At 36.6% G+C, this 20,260-nt stretch overlaps 1 protein-coding gene across 9 annotated transcripts in view; it reads right to left on the bottom strand.

Annotated features, from left to right (window-relative positions):
- The window catches only part of Clcn3 (chloride voltage-gated channel 3), a 73,593-nt gene that overhangs the window by 38,395 nt on the left and 14,938 nt on the right, over positions 1–20,260 (bottom strand). Inside the window, exon 1 of one of the 9 annotated variants that reach the window (XM_028757729.1) lies at positions 16,059–16,163. The exons of 5 other annotated variants lie outside the window; for them this stretch is intronic. Coding sequence is in view for 2 of the 4 variants with exons in the window: in XM_028757731.1 (XP_028613564.1) it covers positions 6,068–6,146 (79 nt within the window). In the remaining 2 variants the exon portion in view is untranslated. Of the gene's footprint in view, positions 1–6,067; positions 6,337–11,746; positions 11,777–16,058; positions 16,164–20,260 lie in introns of those variants that run through there. 3 more of the 9 variants (XM_028757730.1, XM_028757731.1, XM_028757725.1) reach the window with 3 other exon arrangements.

Below are 20,260 nucleotides of genomic sequence, written 5' to 3'. Positions count from 1 at the left end.
CTCTCTCTCTCTCTCTCTCTCTCTCTCTCTCTCTCTCTCTCTCTCTCTCTCTTACTTCTCTGGAGGTTTGCAAATCTAATGTCTAGTTATTGTTACTTACTAGTTAGAATTCAGTAACAAGAAAGTCTGGACAAATATTTTTCTTCAGAGAAGGCTAGAAAAGAACTCCCATGACCTTAATGTACTTTGGTGTTAGAAGGTCTGAGAATCAAATTCCAGATCTGCTACCTATTAGCTTTGTGATCCAGCATATATTACGTATTAACCTTTTAGCCCATAGGTCCATTTTGTCAGCTTCTCTTAGCTTAGAAGCAAGTGTATAGACTAGAAACCAGTTTGTATCTAAGACTTCATCAAACTGTATTATATTTTGATATTCATCTATGATCAAATCATTTAGTATTAATCTTAACTCAAAATATGGACAATATGCAAAAGAGAATGGGAGAAAAAGTATCTTCTTCATTTAGACATGAAGTTCAACTTTAGAGGTGTTGGAGGGGGTTCTCAAATTTTTAACTAATCATAATTACACTCTTATGTATACAAAAGTAAATCGCTTAGAAGTATAATCAACAATGTAATTACAGTTCAAATATCAAAAAATATGGAAAGATTTCACTTAGAAAAACTACTCAGTTAATAAACTATATACATAGACTGGTTTGCAAGTGACTCCTCCTATTCAAAGAAGACATTTTAGCTTCATTTCAGTCTTTTATAGCCACAGAACTTTATAACACTCGGATACCTATGGAAATAAAACGCATTACTTACTAATTATGTGTAATCTAGCATCTATCTGTAGAAAATTTAAGATTAACTCTATATTAAAAATATATTTCTAATAGAGAAAAATAACCTTTTCTTTTTTCTTTTAAAGATTTATTTATTTTATGTAAATGAGTGCTCTGTCTGTATGTACACCTGCATGCCAGAAGAGAGCATCAGATCCCAAGATAGATGGTTGTGAGTCATCATGTGGTTTCTGGGAACTGAACTCAGGACGTCTGGAAGAGCAGACAGTGCTCTTAACCACTGAGCCATCTCTCCAGCCCAAAGAATAATGTTTTCAACAAATGATGCTGAGGAATGCTATCTATGCAAAAGTTGAAACTAGATGCCCAACTACATGTCCATGAACAAAAACTCAAATGTTTTGAACCAAAATTAAGATTAGCTAAAACTGCAAAACCCTAAGAACAAAATGTAAGAGTCTTGTGACTTTGAATTAGTCAAATACACATATCAGCAAAGGATACATGATAAATGAGAAAAGCATATCAAATGGGCCACATCAGGATTAAAGTAACTTTTCCATGCAAAGGCTAGACCCTATTACCTAGCTCACGTCTGAAAACAATAAAACCTACTAGCACTTGTTTTCTCCCTCTTGGAACACAGTAATGAGGAATGTCATCCTGATGAGGGGACGAAGGGTAAATGTTGTAGGCTGATAACACAAGCCCCAGAGTCTGGGTAAATTAAAAAGGCAATGGCAAGAGTTGCCAATGTGACGCATTTGGTAGCTATTTACCTAGCATGTACAAAATCTAATTAATCCTAGCACTTGGGAGGTAGAGGCCGGAAGATCAGACAATCAAGATCATCTTCAACTAAGTTTCACGGTTGCAGCCTGGACCACATAAAATTGCTTGAAAACACAAAATGGGGTAGGAGTGGGGGGCTGTCAACTATAAAGCTCTGTGATTAGTAAGTGATCAGTTGGATAGTGGCTAGATCAGTAACAGTATAAATGAAATATAAAAGTATATACTCTGAAAAACCGTTCAGTCAGCCAGCCACATTTAACTACTTAAATGGCAAAGACCTAGACGCTAATACAAAATCCCAAAGAAGGCATCCAATTGACCAGTACCACTACTGAGCCCACAGCCTACTTCAATGTACTGTGTAGTTTTCTGTTCTGTTGTCACCTCAATCTAAAAGGTAGCAGCCTTAGATAGACAGGGTAGGTATAAATTCCTATGCATATTGAAAGCAGGTTCAAACTTCACTTCTGATTGTTGCATATATAGCATCAGAACAAATAAGTAAATCTGCAAAAAAAAAAAAAACCCACCCTACATATTAAGCACATTAATTAAAAATCAAAAACAAAATTGTAAAGTACAATTTAGGTTACTAGTGTCCTGTAGGCACAAGGTAAAAACTTGATGCAAGAAAAACATCAACATTACAAATTCAGTAAATGTAGTAAGAAGTTTGCTCATATCCTGAGATTTGAATATACAAAGCATTCCTGATATAAGATAAGCCATCAGATGATTTAAAATAAATCATAGTCAAGTTTCTGTTTAGAAAACAGAGCTAGGCTGGGTGGTGGTGGTGCATGCCTTTAATCCCAGCACTTGGGAGGCAAAGGCAGGCAGATTTCTGAGTTCAAGGCCAGCCTGGTTTACAGAGTGAGTTCCAGGACAGCCAGGAATACACAGAGAAACCCTGTCTCGAAAAACAAAAAATAAAAAAATAAAAAAAATTTAAAAAAAGAAAGAAAAGAAAACAGAGCTAGAGCTAGTAAAATGTTCAGAATTTTTATTAAAAATGTAAATACTGTGGGAAATATAAATTTGACAACAGATTTGTTTTATAACAGTGCATGAAGACAACAGTGTAAAACAAGCATTACTAATATCAAATAATTTATTTTTTTAATCAGAAGCCTATAAGATATTCTTACAACAAGAATATATTTAACATCTGGATTTGTACAAGTGGAGAGTTACTATGATTTCAGAAGCAAAAACAAAAAGATTTAAATGATCTACTTCACTGCTTCCTTTCCTACTCACAGTAACACTGGCTGACAGGTGTGATGCAACAGAGATAATCATTCTCTGACTAGCTCTTTACTCCTGACACAGCACTTATTTTCTCTTCCACAAACGCCTGGCATATTCCCTTGTTCAGTGAAAAATGGCCTACTTAGTACCACCTGCCAAAAAGAGACTTGTCTCTTCCTCTCCTAAAGGGCTACAGAAACCTCAACCTAACAGCAGCTACAGGAGACTAGCATCCTCGATGGTTTGTTTTCAATACCAGAAGCCTTAAGCCCCTACCAGACTGAAACACAGGTTCTTTGAGACTTGTACGCAGTGTAAAGATGATAAAATGATAGGAAAGGTCAAATTATCTGAATTAATTCTATTAAATTTTAGCTATTAGTATTACTATTGTAGCTGCCATCAATCTCTACAGTACCTAGTTATTATGATTTCTATAAATAGTAGAGTTTCATAAGTACTTCAAATATAACAACAGGTAGTCAAATAATTTTTAAAGACTTTTTAAATGGAGCAAATGGAATATTAATTAAACCTGTCCCTTCTAGGTCCATCCAAAAGAAAAAAAAAAAAAAGTCAAGTCTAAGGCCTCCTGGGGTCTGGTGAGATGGTTCAGTGGATTAAAAAGTTTCAGCCAAGCCTGATGAGCAGAGTTTAATTCCTGGGACCACATGACTGAGGGAGAGGAACTGACTTCTGCAAGTGCCACCATCTACTTGCCATGCGACATGCACCTAACACACAAATGAATAAAATAAATGTAAGAAAAAGATTTTTTAAAATCAAAACCATGCAAAGGGATTAGTAGATGAAAAGAACTCAATCCCCAAACTACTTCAACTTCACAAAGAAAGCCAACATAGTGTATAAAACCAGCAGTATAAAGAAATCAGGTTTTTTCTTCCTGATTAAAAAAGGGAAGAGACAAACTATGAGGACTTGGTCATTTTTAAATACCATGTTTATTCCCTAAGAAGGCTATTTCTAAAATATGATTTTAATTTCTAATAAGTAATATATAAATGACTTGGATTTTGAGTCTACTTGCTGCTTCAGCTGCTCTAATATGCACTAAGGTAAAAGGCTTAATTACTTAGCATCCCACCTTGAAAAGTGGCGATTAAGCCTTATTACCCACAGAGCTAATCCTACCTTCAGCTTTACTTATCAACATTCGCTACAGTTTTATACTTTGAATTTTGCCTCTTTCCCCTTTACCAGCCTGAAAATCTATATCTAATTACTGCGTTTTGTCTTCACAGGGAAGCTGATGCACTTTTCTTGATTTAAGCTATTTTCCTATATCCATATCACCAATTCCTTTGTGCTGACCTATGGTTTCAAAGGGTCATAAATTATGGAAAACAAATGCCTTCTCACACATAGACACTAGGACACTACCCTGTGTTCTTAATGATACGGTACAGTCAAGTAAGGCAAATAAATAACTGAGCAAACACGCAATGCTTCCTAAAACTATCAGCTTGTATTAACAGAGAACGTCTCATCAAAGAATCAGGACCACGTTTGGGCTTCTGAGAGTAATGTAGGCCTTCAAGAGGATTCCTGGGAATTATTTAAGAAAATGTCACAGAAGAATTTTTTCAATTTCTCTCTTGGTAATATCTGTATGTGTAGTTTCACATAAGTTTTGACATTTTTTATTTCTTGTAGGTTTTACACAGACAGTCTATAAATTTGCACTGCCAAAGACTATCAGGTACTGCTACCCAACCCTTCTAGTTAATCATTACTAACAAACGGATGTTGTGATCACTCAGAGAAAGTAAGGCCTGCCTGGCTTTGCCATTTCCCATATTAGCAAATAATGTGACATTTGAATAATCACTGTTCGATACGAGTATTACCAGGAAATAGATGACAGAAACACAGGGAAACTCTATCAGGAAAAGGAAAAAACAATCTCAGGGAGTAAAAATTTAGGAGAAATTATTCCTTATACTTTTAGATACACACAATGTTAGAACATCATTAGGAGAAATTATTCCTTGTACTTTTTATACTTTTATAATGTTAGTGCATTTGAGGAAATGCTCTAAAAGTACAAAGAATAATTTCTTCTATTTTTTTCTACTAAATCTTCCTAATTTATACATACACACACATATGCAATTCATAAAGGAAAGCACAATATATGGGACATGATCTTTAAATAGCTTTTCTCAAAATATAAAAAGCAACCCTTTACTAAGCACAGAATTCTACTGAGTAATGTTGCAACTGTTTAGAACCCAATTATTGTTTTGCAGGTTGCAACATAACCAGTTAGTATCTGTTGAACGCATTATAATTCCTAAATTCCATACAATTTAAAATTATTATCAGGATACAATGTGTATTTTAAATTTTCCTCATTTAGCTGGGATTAAACTATAAAGTTATAACATCAGCAAATAATGGCTCATATGAAGTCATCTAGCTAAAGAATGTTTCTTGAAGTTAATTTATTTCTAGAACAACAAATGCCAACCTTTTTTAAAAAAATTAATCAATTTAAGAAAATGAACAAAAGAGCAGTTTAATTAACAATCACTTAATTAGTTTTAAGAAGACCAAGGCAGAGCCTGCCAAAAGATTTACACCATTACACTGGCTGCTCATCTGTTCTCCAACTACTGACTTAGATTCTGCAAAAAAGAAACCTAAATTGTTTTATCCTATCAAGTTGTACAAGATACCTATGGGAGACAATATAGTATGTCAATTAGCTAAGACAGCACATTAAAAATGTTAAATCAAAAAAACTGTTTTTTACTTTTTAAATTCTACAAAATGCAGCTAAGAGCTTTCACTATTACTCTGTGATACGAAGTCTACATGGTAATCGGCAGCAGTCAGAACAGAACGGTATATGGGCACTTGATTTCACTGTGTAAACTAAAGAAAAATATAAGTTTCCACAGGAATAAAAACATCACTTTGCAGGTGCCAACCGACAGACCACAGGACTTTAGCTAGCTGCAAAAGCAGCGTATTTTCGGAGTTAAACAGAAAGCATTTCACACAGAAGATGGAGTCGGAGCCCAGTGTGAGCTAAAGCAGTGCAAACAGTGCAAACAGAGCAAACAATCAGGGAGGGCCTCAGCCTGCTAGGAAGGTTGTTGCATTCTTCCATACCAATAAGGCAGGGCAAGTAAGCAGCACACTGCAGCACTGAGGACAACAGACAGCCTGTTCCCAGAACCGCCCAGCCGCATGCACAACATACCAACAGAGAATTCAGAGCAAGGGGATGGTGTTACCTCTTTTATGTAATTCTCTCAAGGGAATATTGTCTCCTCCCCCGTCATAAGGCAAATAGGGATCAGAAGAAGCATCCATGATCAGAATTTTTTCAAAGAAGGAAAAAAAAAAAGAATAAAATAGAGAAGCTTGCTAGATTAAAAAGACAGTGGCATTCTTCCTTCCCCTGCTATAGCAAGCAAGGGAGATGCCATATTTGATGAGGTTAGAACTGCATAGTTCGACTGGCTGAAGCGACTGGGTTCTTCCACAGTGGATGATGTCATCAAAGGGAAATTATTGCAGCCTGGTTGCTAGTGGCTACAATCTAGCCCGGCTTAGAGGCAGCACAGCCTTCTTAATCAGGTCCTGCTGTGTACGACGATGACTAAGCGCCAAATATAACAGACGAAACTGGTTTGAGAAATTTAAAGCGCTCACAACATAGTTTCAATAGTAAGACAATAGAAATATTTATTTTTATTTTAAGAAAATATAAGACAGAAAAAGGTATTTCTAGATCCGGACAATGACCCTTTTCTTGTCTAATGTAGAAAAATAGTTAATACTAAAAAGGATGTTTTATAAATGTACTAATTTATGCAGCAAATTCGTCTGAGTCCTAACAATAAAAAACTAAAACATACCAACAAGTTTCTCCACAGTATTAGCTTTAAGACTGTTCTTAACTGCCTTTTGATCCTGAACCTTTTATGGAGAATGTAAGCCCTGAGTCACTAAGCTCAATGGTATTTTATCTCGTTTACTACTCCCCTCCAGCAGCATCTGTTTGTTTCCTTCAAACACCAGCTAGGAGACATTCTAGCTCAGGAGAAAAGTGAAACTTATTAGTACATTAGTTGTTTTGAAATTATGCAAAAGAAAGATTTATTATGTAGGAGACTTTCTATCTTGCTACTGTTTTCTATCCTACAGCAGACTGTGCTTAAGAAACCTTTGTTAGAAAGTTAGCTACTCCCATCTTTGCTAAAAAAAAAGTAAGTTTAAAAATTTAACTTTATGTTTTTAAAACAGCTATTCCAAACATAACTAGTGTTCATTTATGATAGCAGTTCAAGTTTTACAGACTATTTACTCTGAGTCCTCTTGACTGGAATGTTCTTCTAAAATGGCTGTTATGCAGTATACTAAACAGATGATATCCACCACAGAAAATTCTATGGAACTTGGGCAAAGGTCTGAAAACCATGTTTTCTACAGTCTCGAATGAGACAATGTCTAAGGTCCACTCCCAGTCTGTGTGTATCTGAAAACTAAAGGTTGAAGGAAGAAAAGTCAGGTAATAAAGGGAGAAAGTCTACTCAATTAGCCTGATCTATTTTCAATTATCTGGAGTCTTTTTCTCTCTCCCAAGATTGTAAGTTAAATAGGTTTCTAGATTTCAAAATCTTGAAATGTAAATAAACAAAGCATCTTACAAAAGTCGACATGGAATCTGGAAGTGAGGACTACAGGAAAAGAATACAGACCAGAATTAAAATAAAAAAGTGTTACCTTTATGTTTTCTGTATTTTTCAAGTTCTCTTGGAAAACTGTATTTTAAGCAAGAAAAACTTAGTCAATTTTACCAAATTATCTTAATGTAAATTTGGCCACTTGCTTTTGTTTGGTATATTTTGTGACCATTTAGACATTTCTAACAAATATACTCCGAATAGCATTGGTAAGTCATTTCATTTGTATGAGATTATGTTCTTATATGAGAACATATAAGAGACATGGGAAGCCTCCCTACAAACGGCCCTGGTATCTGGGCACACCCTCTGACCTTGCTCATAAGGAAAGAAAAGGACAGTAGTAGGGGGCATATCATACCTGTAAAATGTTGACAATGCCAAGTAAACTTTGGAGCCATAGTGATTCGTTTTCCAAAATAAAAAAATATGTGCATATAATATATTATTGTACTGGTATTCGGAGAGGTGATTTTAGAATGAAACATTAAGTTGAACAACTGTTATCACTGAGCAAGGAAGCAGAAAAGCAAAGTGGGCTTTCCCTCAGTATTTACAGTTACATACCAGATAAGGTGAGGGAAAGATGCAGACACTGACCCCAAGGCATCCTGCATGCTGAACATGCTCTACCACTGGGTTGCATCCAGAGGTCTTCATTTTTTAAACAAATATATTACTTTTATAATAATAATGTGAAGCTTTTTTTAATTTCAAAAGCAAACTGTTCATGCTTAATAGGATCCACAGACAGCACTTTCTGTTCCTATTTCTATTTGGACGCACTAGGTACTAAGCTTTCACTTACAGTTAGTTTCTTCCCTAAGAGAAGAAAGAGGAGGAGAAGCAAGTCAAGGAGAGAAGGACACACACAGCAAAGCTTTCAGAGAGCTACATTAAAGCTACACCAATGGCTGCTAAGTTACACCACCACTAAACAGACAAACACTGAGAGGTCTAAGATGTAAACCACACAATAAAGTGAATTGCAAAACAGTTCTGCAACAGTCATAACTCAGGAAGTCTTAGAACCTTGCCTGGGCAGATACCCTTTCCAGCACACTTTAGAAAAGGACAAGGTATACTGGAGGGTGAAGCAGGAGGACTGTGAGCAGGTGATTATCAGGAGTTAGAATTTGGGGTGTGGTGGAAGGGAAAGGGGAGAAAAGATAAAGCCTAGAATCTGTAAGCACAGCCTTCAGCGAAGTCTCAAAGGAGAACCTTTGAAGAACCAAAACCACTGAAAGGGTAGACAGCACATGCGGGCCTTGGAAAGCTCTCTCTAGTCAATTCCAATCCTCAGCTCCAATCTCACCCTCATGAAGTAGGGATATGTCAGATTCTTTCTATATGGTGGTATCATCATGGGCCAGCTTGCTGGTCATAGATAACACTAATGATCCAAGAAAGCTACCAGCTTTTAAAGACATAAGGAGAAAATAAAAAGTTTGCCTTTCAGCTTGACCAACAAGTTACAAAAATGACAGAAACAGAGAAAAACGTCAAACAACTCGGGAATTAAATCAGGAAACCCAAAGTGAGAAACAAATGCCATAAAAAAACAAGAAATCTGCTGTGAGATTGTGTCTTCTATAGACAGAGAAACTACACACATGAAATCAACAATGTGGCTGCCTAAACAAGGCCTGACTAATGGCAACAGCAGCTGGCCTGCCAGTGTGGATGGGGAAACTTTCATGGGTCCTCACCCCTAGATAAAGAGCTATATGTGATTAATCACAGTACCCTTTTTCCTATACTTTTGAAGATTCTACTAGAAAAAAAAAATCTATTTTTAACTTTATAAATTAAATAAAGCCACTTGTGTGAAACAAGCATTGATAAAGTATCCTTCACTCCGTAAACTAAACCAATCACTACTAGAAGCATCAGGGTAACAACAGCCTGTAATCCACTGCATGGCTACCTGACATTTATACTGGACACATCAGCACTAAGCTTTCACTTACCGTTAGTCCTCTTCCCTAAGAGACAGTCAAGGAGGGAAAGACACACACTGCGAAGCTTTCAGAGAGCTACACTAAAGCTACACCAATGGCTGTAAAGTTACACCACCACTAAAGAGACACTGCAAGGTCTAAGATGTAAACCATGCAATAAACTGAAATTACAAAACAGTTCTTCAACAGTCATACCTCATAAAAATCTTACAGCTTAATATGGCTTTCTGGTTAGTCAAATAACCTATCACAAGAATAAATACCAAACAGATAATACCTCAATTTCAGTTCCCTCTTCTCAGGTTTGTCAAGGTGACCTAACCATGTCAGTCCTCAACTATGGATACTTAATTAAATGTTAATGGACTAAATTCTTCAATTGAAAGATAAGTACTAGATAGGAGAATTATGATGTAGTTTGCGACCCAGTACTCCAGACGAGGTAGGAAGATCCTGAGTTAAAGACCACACTGAAACACAGACTACTACACACTTAGCACAAACAAGACTATTGGAAAGAAAATAGATGCTTTCAACAGACTAACACACATACGTTCTCTCTCACACTATCATGCCAAGTATTGACTACTTAAAAAACTCATGTTTCCTAGATGACAATACAAGTTGAACACACTGAAATTACATACCTATACTGACTATAATGCAATATTATAAGATTAATTAAAAATAAAACCAGAAGTTCTTCCATATGTTTAAAAATTATGAATTACACTTCTAAGTAACCCACAGGTTACGGTAAATACCACTGTAGAGGTTAAAATGTCAATGATGACAATTAATGATAACATCAAAAACACAATACTATCCATAGCTTTAAATGTACTCAATTCAAAGAGGAAGTTAAAAAGGTAACCATTTATTTCCATTTTAAAAATAATTACAGAAAATAGAAGATAAAACCAAGTCACCAAAGCAGAAAAATACATAACAGAAAAACAAAAAGACACCTAGACTTGCCAGAAAGAATAATAATTGTTAAATCTATGATGACACAAATTAGTATAAGGAAGGAAGGAAGAAACAGTGAGAAGGTTGGGGAGAAAGAAAAGACAGGAAAAGAACAAAACTAAGAGAAGATGATAGCACAAATACCCATTATGAGGGGAAAATAAGCCAACAGTATAGAAAGAAGAGTCTGGAAAGACTTCCTCCTATTTATGGGCCCTTCATCTACTAGGAAGTACAACACAAGAGTGGGTGTTTTAAAACTGGTTTTAAAACACAGTCATTAAAACTAGGGCAACTGTCTATTTCCGTGTTAAGATAAGTAAATGTGTCATGTGCGTACACGCACATACACACACACACACACACATATATATATATATAGACACAAAATACACACTCATACGCACATCATCATTTAGATCCAAAAAGCAAACAAAGTTCTTTTAAAAATAATATAGGAGGAATATCTTTGACTTGAAAGCACAAATATTTTTCTCAAAATACAAGAGTATGAAATATATAGGAAAAAAATCACGTAGGACAAAATTACGATTAAGAAGATCCATTTCTAAAATGCCCACTTGAACAATAAAATGCAACCCACAGAGTAAGAAATATTTATAACATCTTTATCCATTAAAGAGTTTATTTTGATAAAAATCTCTAAGATAGGACAGTAGAATTTAAAAAAAAAAAAAAAAGGCAAACAACCTGTTATGCACTTCAAAGGGATCCCAAATAGCTTCCATACAAATAAAAGATTAACCTCTTTGGCCACCAAGAAAATGCAAATTACAATTTAAAATAAAAAACATGTCTGGCATGTCAAGTGGTTGGTGAAAGTTCAGCAATGGGAATTTTGATATGTTTTTGAAGTAAGTAGCCTTGAACCACAGCACCTATGGTGAAAGTCACCTAAGATCCAGTAAGTAGGACAAATGGAATTGGTGCACAAATGTAGACATAACTCTGAAAGTAACGTTGTTTGTAACCACCAAAACCATAAAGATCTATCAAAACTAAGAGAACAATAATAAATTTAGAAAAAGAATGATTTCATTATGTGGAGTAAAATCACAAATAGTTACTACCCTCATCACAGGGATGGTTTTGGAAAACCATACCAAAGGAAGGAAGGAAGGAAGGAAGGAAGGAAGGAAGGAAGGAAGGAAGGAAGGAAGGAAGGAAGGAAGGAAGGAAGGAAGGAAACAGAGAGAGAGAGAGAGAGAGAGAGAGAGAGAGAGAGAGAGAAGGAAAGAAAGGCAAATAAGTAGCAAATTATTCCATTTATTACCTTTCAAAAACAGGCAATATTAAGTTGTACTCTTGAGGATGTATATATTCCAGTGATTAAATCACAAAGTTAAACAAGAAAAGTGACTCATGAAAGAAGCTTCACCCTGAGACAGAAAGAGGTAATCAGACAGCTCATGCATGAGGCTTTCTGGAATCGGTTAGGCTTTGTTTCCTTAGGGGTGGGCTACAAGTTGTTTGCTGTGGAATGACAAAGAAAGCTGTATAAATATGTTTTATGCATCCTCTAAGTGTTTTATGTCACAATTCAAGTCTCAGAGTTAGGAGTGTATTCTAAATACCTCTAATTCTATAACATCTAAAGTACATTTCAATACAATACTCCTAACTAAATTCCTTTAATGTAACAGTATTTACCGTTTCAAATAACAAGTTTCATAGGTGGTTTTACTCACTGGGCAAACACTAGTTTGTTGTACTCACTCCTTCACACCCAACTGAAAGGGTAGAGAGAAACCCACACATACACACACACACACACACACACACACACACACACACACACACCATAGTACTCAGTGACTTAGGTTTCTTTGGACTGTTTTTGCAGAGCTAAGGCAACAACTGCAGATGGGATTTTAGGTATAAGTAGCCAGGTCCTGTGTAATAAAAAGCAAGCTCACTTCTTTCCAGTGATACCAACTTAGCCTTTTTAGGATTTCATTGGCATTGTCTCATTTTATCAAGGCAGGCACCAAAATATCAGTATCATGTTCTTTTTCCTAATACATTTAAGACATTCCAAATCACAACACTGCATGAATTTAATGTGTTTAATTTTTCCTAAATTCACCATCTTATCTTTATTAAGGCACACATTTGGGCAGTCCTCTATTTCTACTAAGTAGGGTGCTCTGAATAAACAGCCTGGGGATACAGGTGCAGAAAAGGTTTACAAGGGAACTGGCAACAGAGTGAAGGCTATCAAATGCACGAACAACATGACCTTGCTTAGAATAAGTACCAGATGAACTTTGGAATCGTTTATGCTAAAAATAATTCTGAGTAGACCATTTGAAAGCCCCTGGACTTTTCTCCAGCAGGCAGTCATTAAATATAGTTACTAGAGTTGTTTTAGGGCAACGCCCAGGGCCTAGGAATCCCAAAGAAATAAGCTGGGCCATTGTGCTGGCTAATTTTATATCTATTTGACACCTGAAAAAAATGTCTCTGGAAGACTGGGCTGTGGGCAAGCCTATAGGATATTTTCTTAATTACTGTAGGAGGGCTCAACACATTGTGGGTGTAACCATCCCTGGGCTTAGTAGTCCGAGGTTCTATAAGAAAGCAGGCTCAGCAAATAAGCCAGTAAGCAGCACTTGTCCATGGCTTCTGCATCAGCTCCTGCCTCCAGTTTCCTGTCCTGCATGAGTTCCTGTCCTCCTTGCTTTGATGATGAACAGTTATATAAAACTGTGAGTGAAAAAAAACCCTGTCCCCCCTGAGGTGCTTTTGGTCATTCTGTCTCATCACAGCAATAGTAACCCTGACTAAGACACCCACCTATTACAACAGGCCAATTAAAGACAAACTCCTGGTGAAAAGCAGGGAAAGGAGACTTAGCCATGTTAAATGTTGTAAGGGACTCCACACTGGCAGCCATGAGCATCTACACTCACACTCACACTCAACACAAGCATATAGTGAAACGTAAAAATAAAATTATTAAACATTTCTAAATCAGTTTTTACCAAAGATTTCCACCGTAAGGCTTGTGAGTTTACGTTGTCCAATTTGACTTTAGAGTTTGACATGGTCCCAAACATCTCACTTAGTAGAACAGTTCCAACAATCATACTGGTAAACAAGTAAAACAATACAGCTAAAATCAGCTTGTCGTCTCTCAAAGACAGCATTTATAAACATTAACCTTCAAAATGCTGTTGCCAAGTAAAATGATTCTAACTCAGAATGTGATTCTTAGATTTCTGAGCAACACCACCACCTCCCTCGGCCCCATATCTACAATAAAATCTCAAACATATCATGGAGTAGTCAGATCAGCAGTTTTCTTTACTATATGGTCCATTTGGGGAAGCAGAGTTTCCTCTGGATCTGACATCAAACTTGTATTTTTTCTTGTCTCTATTTTAAAGATTTACTGATTATGTATACAGCATTCTGCTTCCTATTCTTTATTATTCTTCTTGAAAATAGATTTGGTTTACAGATATTCAGAAAGAACAAAAGGATAACATCTTCAGGAGTATACGATATCAATCTCAAATCATTTATGACATTAATGTTTATCATTTGAGCAACAACACTTGCCAAGTTTCCCTACTAAAGCACATCTATTTCTACCTACCCCTGACTCTCTTCTTTAAAAAGGAATCATTAAGTCCAGCCCACCTTTAAGGGAGAAAGATGTTGGAATTAAGCTTCTCCTCCATGAAGTTGCAAAAGCCAAATCAATTATTTAGAGTTCTTCCATAAGCTAGACACGCCTTTCTCCCCGCTATTTATTTAGATCAGTTTGTACATTCATAGCACAGATGTGGGCCCATCTCCTACATGGAACAATAATCCACATGCTTTCCTCTGTGGCTCATCTGACTGTAGCTCTGCCCAGGAGGGACTCTTTCAGGTTCCCCGACATGTTCCCAGTGTTTTTAAAAAGCATTTTCTTGTTTCTGACACAATAAGATACTCTAGGTCATTTTATATTTTTCTACAGCAATCCAAATCATTATTAAATCTCAAAGGAAATCATAAAATACCTTTATGAGCCCAGGACATAATCTATTTGGTGGCTCAAAAGTTTAAACTCTGAATACCCATGCCAAAATTGCCACAAAAAAATTTCAGGTATAATAAAACATTTCCACTATTTCTTTTACCATAGTCTCCCCACCCCTTAACCCCCAAAAAACTAATCTGAACCAGATGTAGTGGCACATGTCCTTAATCCCAACACTCTAGAGGCAGGGACAGATAGATCTCTGTGAGTTCAAGGCCAGCCTGGTCTACAAACAGATTTACAGGGCAGCCAAAGCTACCAAATGAGATCCTGTCTCAAAACAAACAAACAAGCAAAGCTAGTCTGAATTGAGTAGGTAACCTAGATATTTTTCACCTCATTTCTCAGATAAAGAATTCAGAAAGCAGAAGCGATAATGACAGACAGTGTGAGAAACCCCTTAATACAGTCCTGCTCTGCTTTCCACCAAAGGCAGGAACTCTGTCACTTTTCCTTCTGAATGCTACTATAATTTTGGTATAAATAATATACTGCCTCCTCCTACCCTTCTGAATATTCTGCCCATTTTTATAGGTATCTAGTTAAGCCAAATCTTTCATGTATAAATTCATATTGATTCAAAATAAAGATGTTCCTAAAAACTATAAAATATAAATAGCTAATATACTAAATAGATGGCTATTTAACAAAGCTGTATTAATGAGCTCCTCTTACATGTGTACCAATATTAGATAATATAAGTAAAAGATCAAATAATCAGCATATATGTCCATGATATACCTTTCCCACAAAGTTTGGAAATATGAGGAGGATCAGGAGCTTAAGGCCAGCCTCAGCTACATAGAGACACGAGACAAAGACAAGAGACACCTTGTCACAAAAACAAAGCAAAAAAAAGTAAATTAAAATGTATCAGCTCTAAGAGAATTATGTGCCGAACAACACACTACTTACAAACCAAAGGGAACAACTAGGACAGTGTTACAGAAAAAAAAAGTTGCATATAGGGAGGACTAGCAATGAACAGCACAAATGAGGATGAGGAAAGCAAACACTGCAGCAGCAGTGTGGACAGCTGCAAAAAGGGCCGTGGCAGTCACAGCGGCCGCAGCTTGAGATAAGATGAGGCTGTCTAGAAGATTCCAGGAGCTAACTTAAGAAGCAAACACGCAGACGCTTACGGTCAGTTTTATAATTCCTTAGCTAAATTGTTACTATTTTAAAAACACTGAAAAGCTTAAAGAAAAAAGTAGTCAAATTCCAAAATAAAAGCCATTTTCATGTATTTCTCTCCAACCTTGTGCATACAACCAAGAGAGTTGGGATATTATACAGAGTTTACACATAAAAACCTTGCCTGTAGTTTTTTAACAGAAAGTCACTTTATTTAGCAACCCAGCGTGTTCTAGGCTGTTAGCTTATCTTGAAACAAATTCTGTTAGACCCAGACACAGGAGATCTCTAAGATCTCTTACAAAACATCTGTGAAGTTAAAACCATTACTGACACACTTATCAAAATTCTATTGCTACTGTAAAAAACAATCAATCGAGATACATTTACTAGCTTCAACATAAATTTGTTCACTTACAGTTTTAGAGAGCCAAAGTCCAAAACCAAGGTGTCAGCTGAAAGGCATTCTTTCAATAACTTCAACAACAAAATTGGCGTTCTTCCTCTTTCAGCTTCTAAAGGTCTCCTTCGTTCCTTGAGTCCTCCTCTTTATCACTCCAGCCTCTCAGCTTCCCAAGTCTACCAAAAACACTGACCCACCTACCTTCCTCTTTTAAAGACCTCTGTGATTACATTGGCACCACCCAGTTATTCCAGGCTAACCTCCACCTCTCAAGATCTATGGTCCAATCAACAAAGTCCCCTTTATCACCTGCTGTAAGAGTTTTACAGGTACCAGGAACTAGGGTATGGGTGAGTGTGGGAGGGGCCAGTCAGTCAAACAGAAAACTTTTTCTTTGTATTGACCTCCGCATATTTAATACGAGAGTAGTAAGAAGCCGCCATCTAGCGCAAATCAAAGCTGTAACACCAACACATTCTAGACACCCTTGTGTTTCTCACAATTGAGCCCTTGTAAAAAACACAAAAGCCTGTTTTCTTACAGATAAAAGCCTTTGACACACCAGCAAATAATACTTACTTTATTGAATCACAACTCTTAACTACACGCTCTATTTAATATTTTGTGTGTAGAAACAGAAAAATATAACCCTTTGTTCACCCTTCCTGCTCCTGCAGTGGCCCATCTGGGAAAGGTAATTGAGAAAGGAAATTAACACTTGTCAGGTTCTAGTATAATACCAAAGAAGAATATCCACAGTGGCTTACAAGAAGCTACTAAATTATACTCTTTTCTAACTATGTACTTTCTGAGATGGATTTTCTAACATACCGTAATAAAATAATGTTCGAGTTGGAAGGTGAACTTATTTTCATAAATCCCACTTTCTGAAAGAACACCAACTATACTTGTTTAGAACTCAAATTCTCAAAAACATAATCAGGTAAGCCTGCCTCTTCAAGTAAAACAAATGGTAGTATGTGTTAGCAATAACAGATTCAGCTTTAGGCAAAAAAATAAAATAAAATACTGAACTTGTGATCCAGAAAACTTCCCAACAGTTCAAGACTTCCTCTGTACATCTGTGGCTTCTTGATCGTGCACATGAAGATGTATGGAGATCAATTGTTACGGACTAAATTGTGTGCTTCCCAAATCTGTATCTTAAAGTCTTTACCTCTTATCTTAGAAAGTGACTGTTTTGGTCATAAGGTCCAAATTACCCTTTAAGAGTAAGTAAGACTAAACAAAGTCATTACTTTGAGTTCTAACAAAGTACGCCTGGTCTCTTATGACATAAATACACTGAGAGAAAAAAAATTACACAAAGACACAGTGAGAGAGACAGCCACCTACAAGCCAAGGACTCACAAGAAATCAATCTGGAACACCAGAAAAATGAGAAAGTAAATTTGTGGTTTAAGGTACTCAGCCTGTAGTATTTTGTTATAGCTGTAATAGTAAAACAAGTTATCAATGAATACATTTTCCAGATTACTTATGTGTGGGTAAAAGATCCATTAAAAGTACAAGACGGACAAACGGATTAAATCTTACAGAGCATAAGTATTCATTATGGTACCAACACTGTAAATAGCCTTTAAGAAATTAACACTTGGCTGGGCGGTGGTGGCACACGCCTTTAATCCCAGCACTTGGGAGGCAGAGGCAGGTGGATTTCTGAGTTTGAGGCCAGCCTGGTCTACAGAGTGAGTTCCAGGGCTATACAGAGAAACCCTGTCTCGAACCCCCCCCCCAAAAAAAAAGAAATTAACACTTGTCAGGTTCTAGTATAATATTAAAGAAGAATATCCATTTAGTAGCTTACAGGAAGCTACTAAATTATACTCTTTTCTAACTATGTACTCTCTGAGATGGATTTTGTTGTTGTTGTTGTTGTTTCGAGACAGGGTTTCTCTGTGTAGCCCTGGCTGTCCTGGAACTCAACTCTGTAGACCAGGCTAGCCTCGAACTCTCGAACTCAGAGATCCACCTACCTCTGCCTCCCAAGTGCTGGGATTAAAGGTGTGTGCCACCACCGCCCGGCGAGATGGATTTTCTAACATGTCAAAATAAAAAAATCACATTTTAGAATCTGTCCTGTAAGGAAAACATTACAGAGTTACTTTATAAATGTAAATCAATGCCACTCTTTTCATTAAGTTTATTTTAAAATACATTTTCATTAATGTCAAATGTATTTCATAGTTACATTTTTAAATGAATTAAAGTTTTAAATTCATCCTTAAACATAATGCTAAATGTTAGTAACTTAGGATGTTTTAAAAGATGCTACTAACTAGGCGTGGTGAGCCCCGCTTATCAGAGCTCATCTGTGAAGCAGCGTTTAAAGGCTAGGGCTACACTGTGGCACTCTGGCTCACAAAGACAAGGGTTGCAAGGCTGCATCACAGTGCTGGAGCTTGCCTACCATGCCCCAGGTCAGGACTCCTAATCATTTTCTTTAGTACAGTGTTTCAGGAATTGATGAGTGATTATTTCTCACCAAGAAGGGGGACTGGGGAATAACAAAAGTCTCCTACCTAAAAGACATACTAAGAAGAGATATACCTCAGTGATAAGTATTTGTGAATCACTGGATGAATTATTTATTTCACTTTTTTAAGACTTTCATCTGTCACTATTGTCTAAAACTGTGCCTGTGGTGGTGGTGGTGGTGGTGGTGGTGGTGGTGGTGGCACACACCTTTAATGTCAGCACAAGTAAATCTGAATTTGAGGCCAGCCGGGTCAACAGAGTGAGTTGTAGGACAGTCTGGGCTACATAGAGAAACCCTGTTCCAAACAACAACAACAATAAAAAAAATCTAATCATAGTTTAATTACTGTAGCTTTGTTTGTCATGTATATAGCATACACATATACATTTGACCTTTTCTAAATACTGTATGTATTTTGTCTGACACAAAATTACTCCATTTTTAAAAGATTTCTTTTTATCATATGTTTATAAGTGTTTAGTAGCATGTGTCACATGGATGCAATGCCCATACAGGCCAGAAGAGGACATCAGATCTCCTGGAACTGGAGTTACTGACAACCATGAGCCAAATACTGTTGAGAGCGGAACCCAGGTCCTTAAGAGGAGTAAATGCTCTTAACCAGTGAGCCACCTCTCCAGCCCCACAAAATTCTTCTTAATGAAGAATTCAGACTTTGTGTAAAAACAATTTTCATCAACAGAATGATCCTTGGAGGGAGATGAAGTCACCTGAGACAGTAAGAACTAAGTAAGCTGCCTTTGCCCACTTCCCCAACTTGGCCTGGGGTAGCAGGGTTAGAATTAGGTATGCCCAGTCGTGGCCAGCAAAGGCACTTTGCAAATAACTGGAGGGCTATATGTGTTTATTTATCCGAGGATCCAAGATAGCTCCTGGGCAGGAAAAGTCACACACAACAACAGAACCTCTAGCAACTTCTATTTAGTCTACATTGTATTGAGCTTTACAATTTCTTAATAAAAGCTACCTACATATAAATAATTCTAAGACTAAAATCACAGACTTACAAAATAACAACTCAGTAAGAAATAATCACTGATTAATTCCTAAAACATTTATTTATACTATCTCATTTATTCAAAAATAGTTTAGAATAATTTGTTAATCCTGTCAGACCATCATAAATTTCAGTGCCTATGCAGTTATAGTAGTACTCTTACCCAAAACATTAGGGATCAGAATATTTAAAATGTGGGCTTTTTTGTTGTTTGTTGTTTGAGGATTTGGGGGTAGTTATACATACATAATGAGTTATCTTGAGATGAGATCTGAATCTAAACACAAGACTCATTATGTTTTAAATATACTTCACATACAAGGCCTTAAAGTATGTTATAGAACATTAAAATAACTTCATAGCATAGAATTGTCTCTACTTATGACAGCATGGAGGAGCTCAAAAAGCTTCAGAGTTTGGATTTTGGATTTTCAGAATTAGAGGGTCAACCTGGGCCATACAGTCACGATGTCCTTGTAAAATTAAGGTTTTAATACAATAGGAAGTATCAGGGAATGTTATACCAAAAGCCACATAAAAATCTTGATATTTAAGCCAAACATTTTATTGAAAATCACTGTCTGGGACTCAAACTCAGGTCATCATGCTTCCACTGCAAGAACTTTAGTATCTGAGCCATCTTGCCAGAAAAACACACACACACACACACACACACACACACACACACACACACACACA

The sequence above is a fragment of the Grammomys surdaster genome, unplaced genomic scaffold, assembly GCF_004785775.1.
Source record: "Grammomys surdaster isolate TR1022 unplaced genomic scaffold, NIH_TR_1.0 126182, whole genome shotgun sequence".
NCBI classification, from domain to species: Eukaryota; Metazoa; Chordata; class Mammalia; order Rodentia; family Muridae; genus Grammomys; species Grammomys surdaster.
The sequence above is the reverse complement of the archived record's forward strand: the minus strand, read 5'-3'. Positions and strand labels throughout refer to the sequence as shown.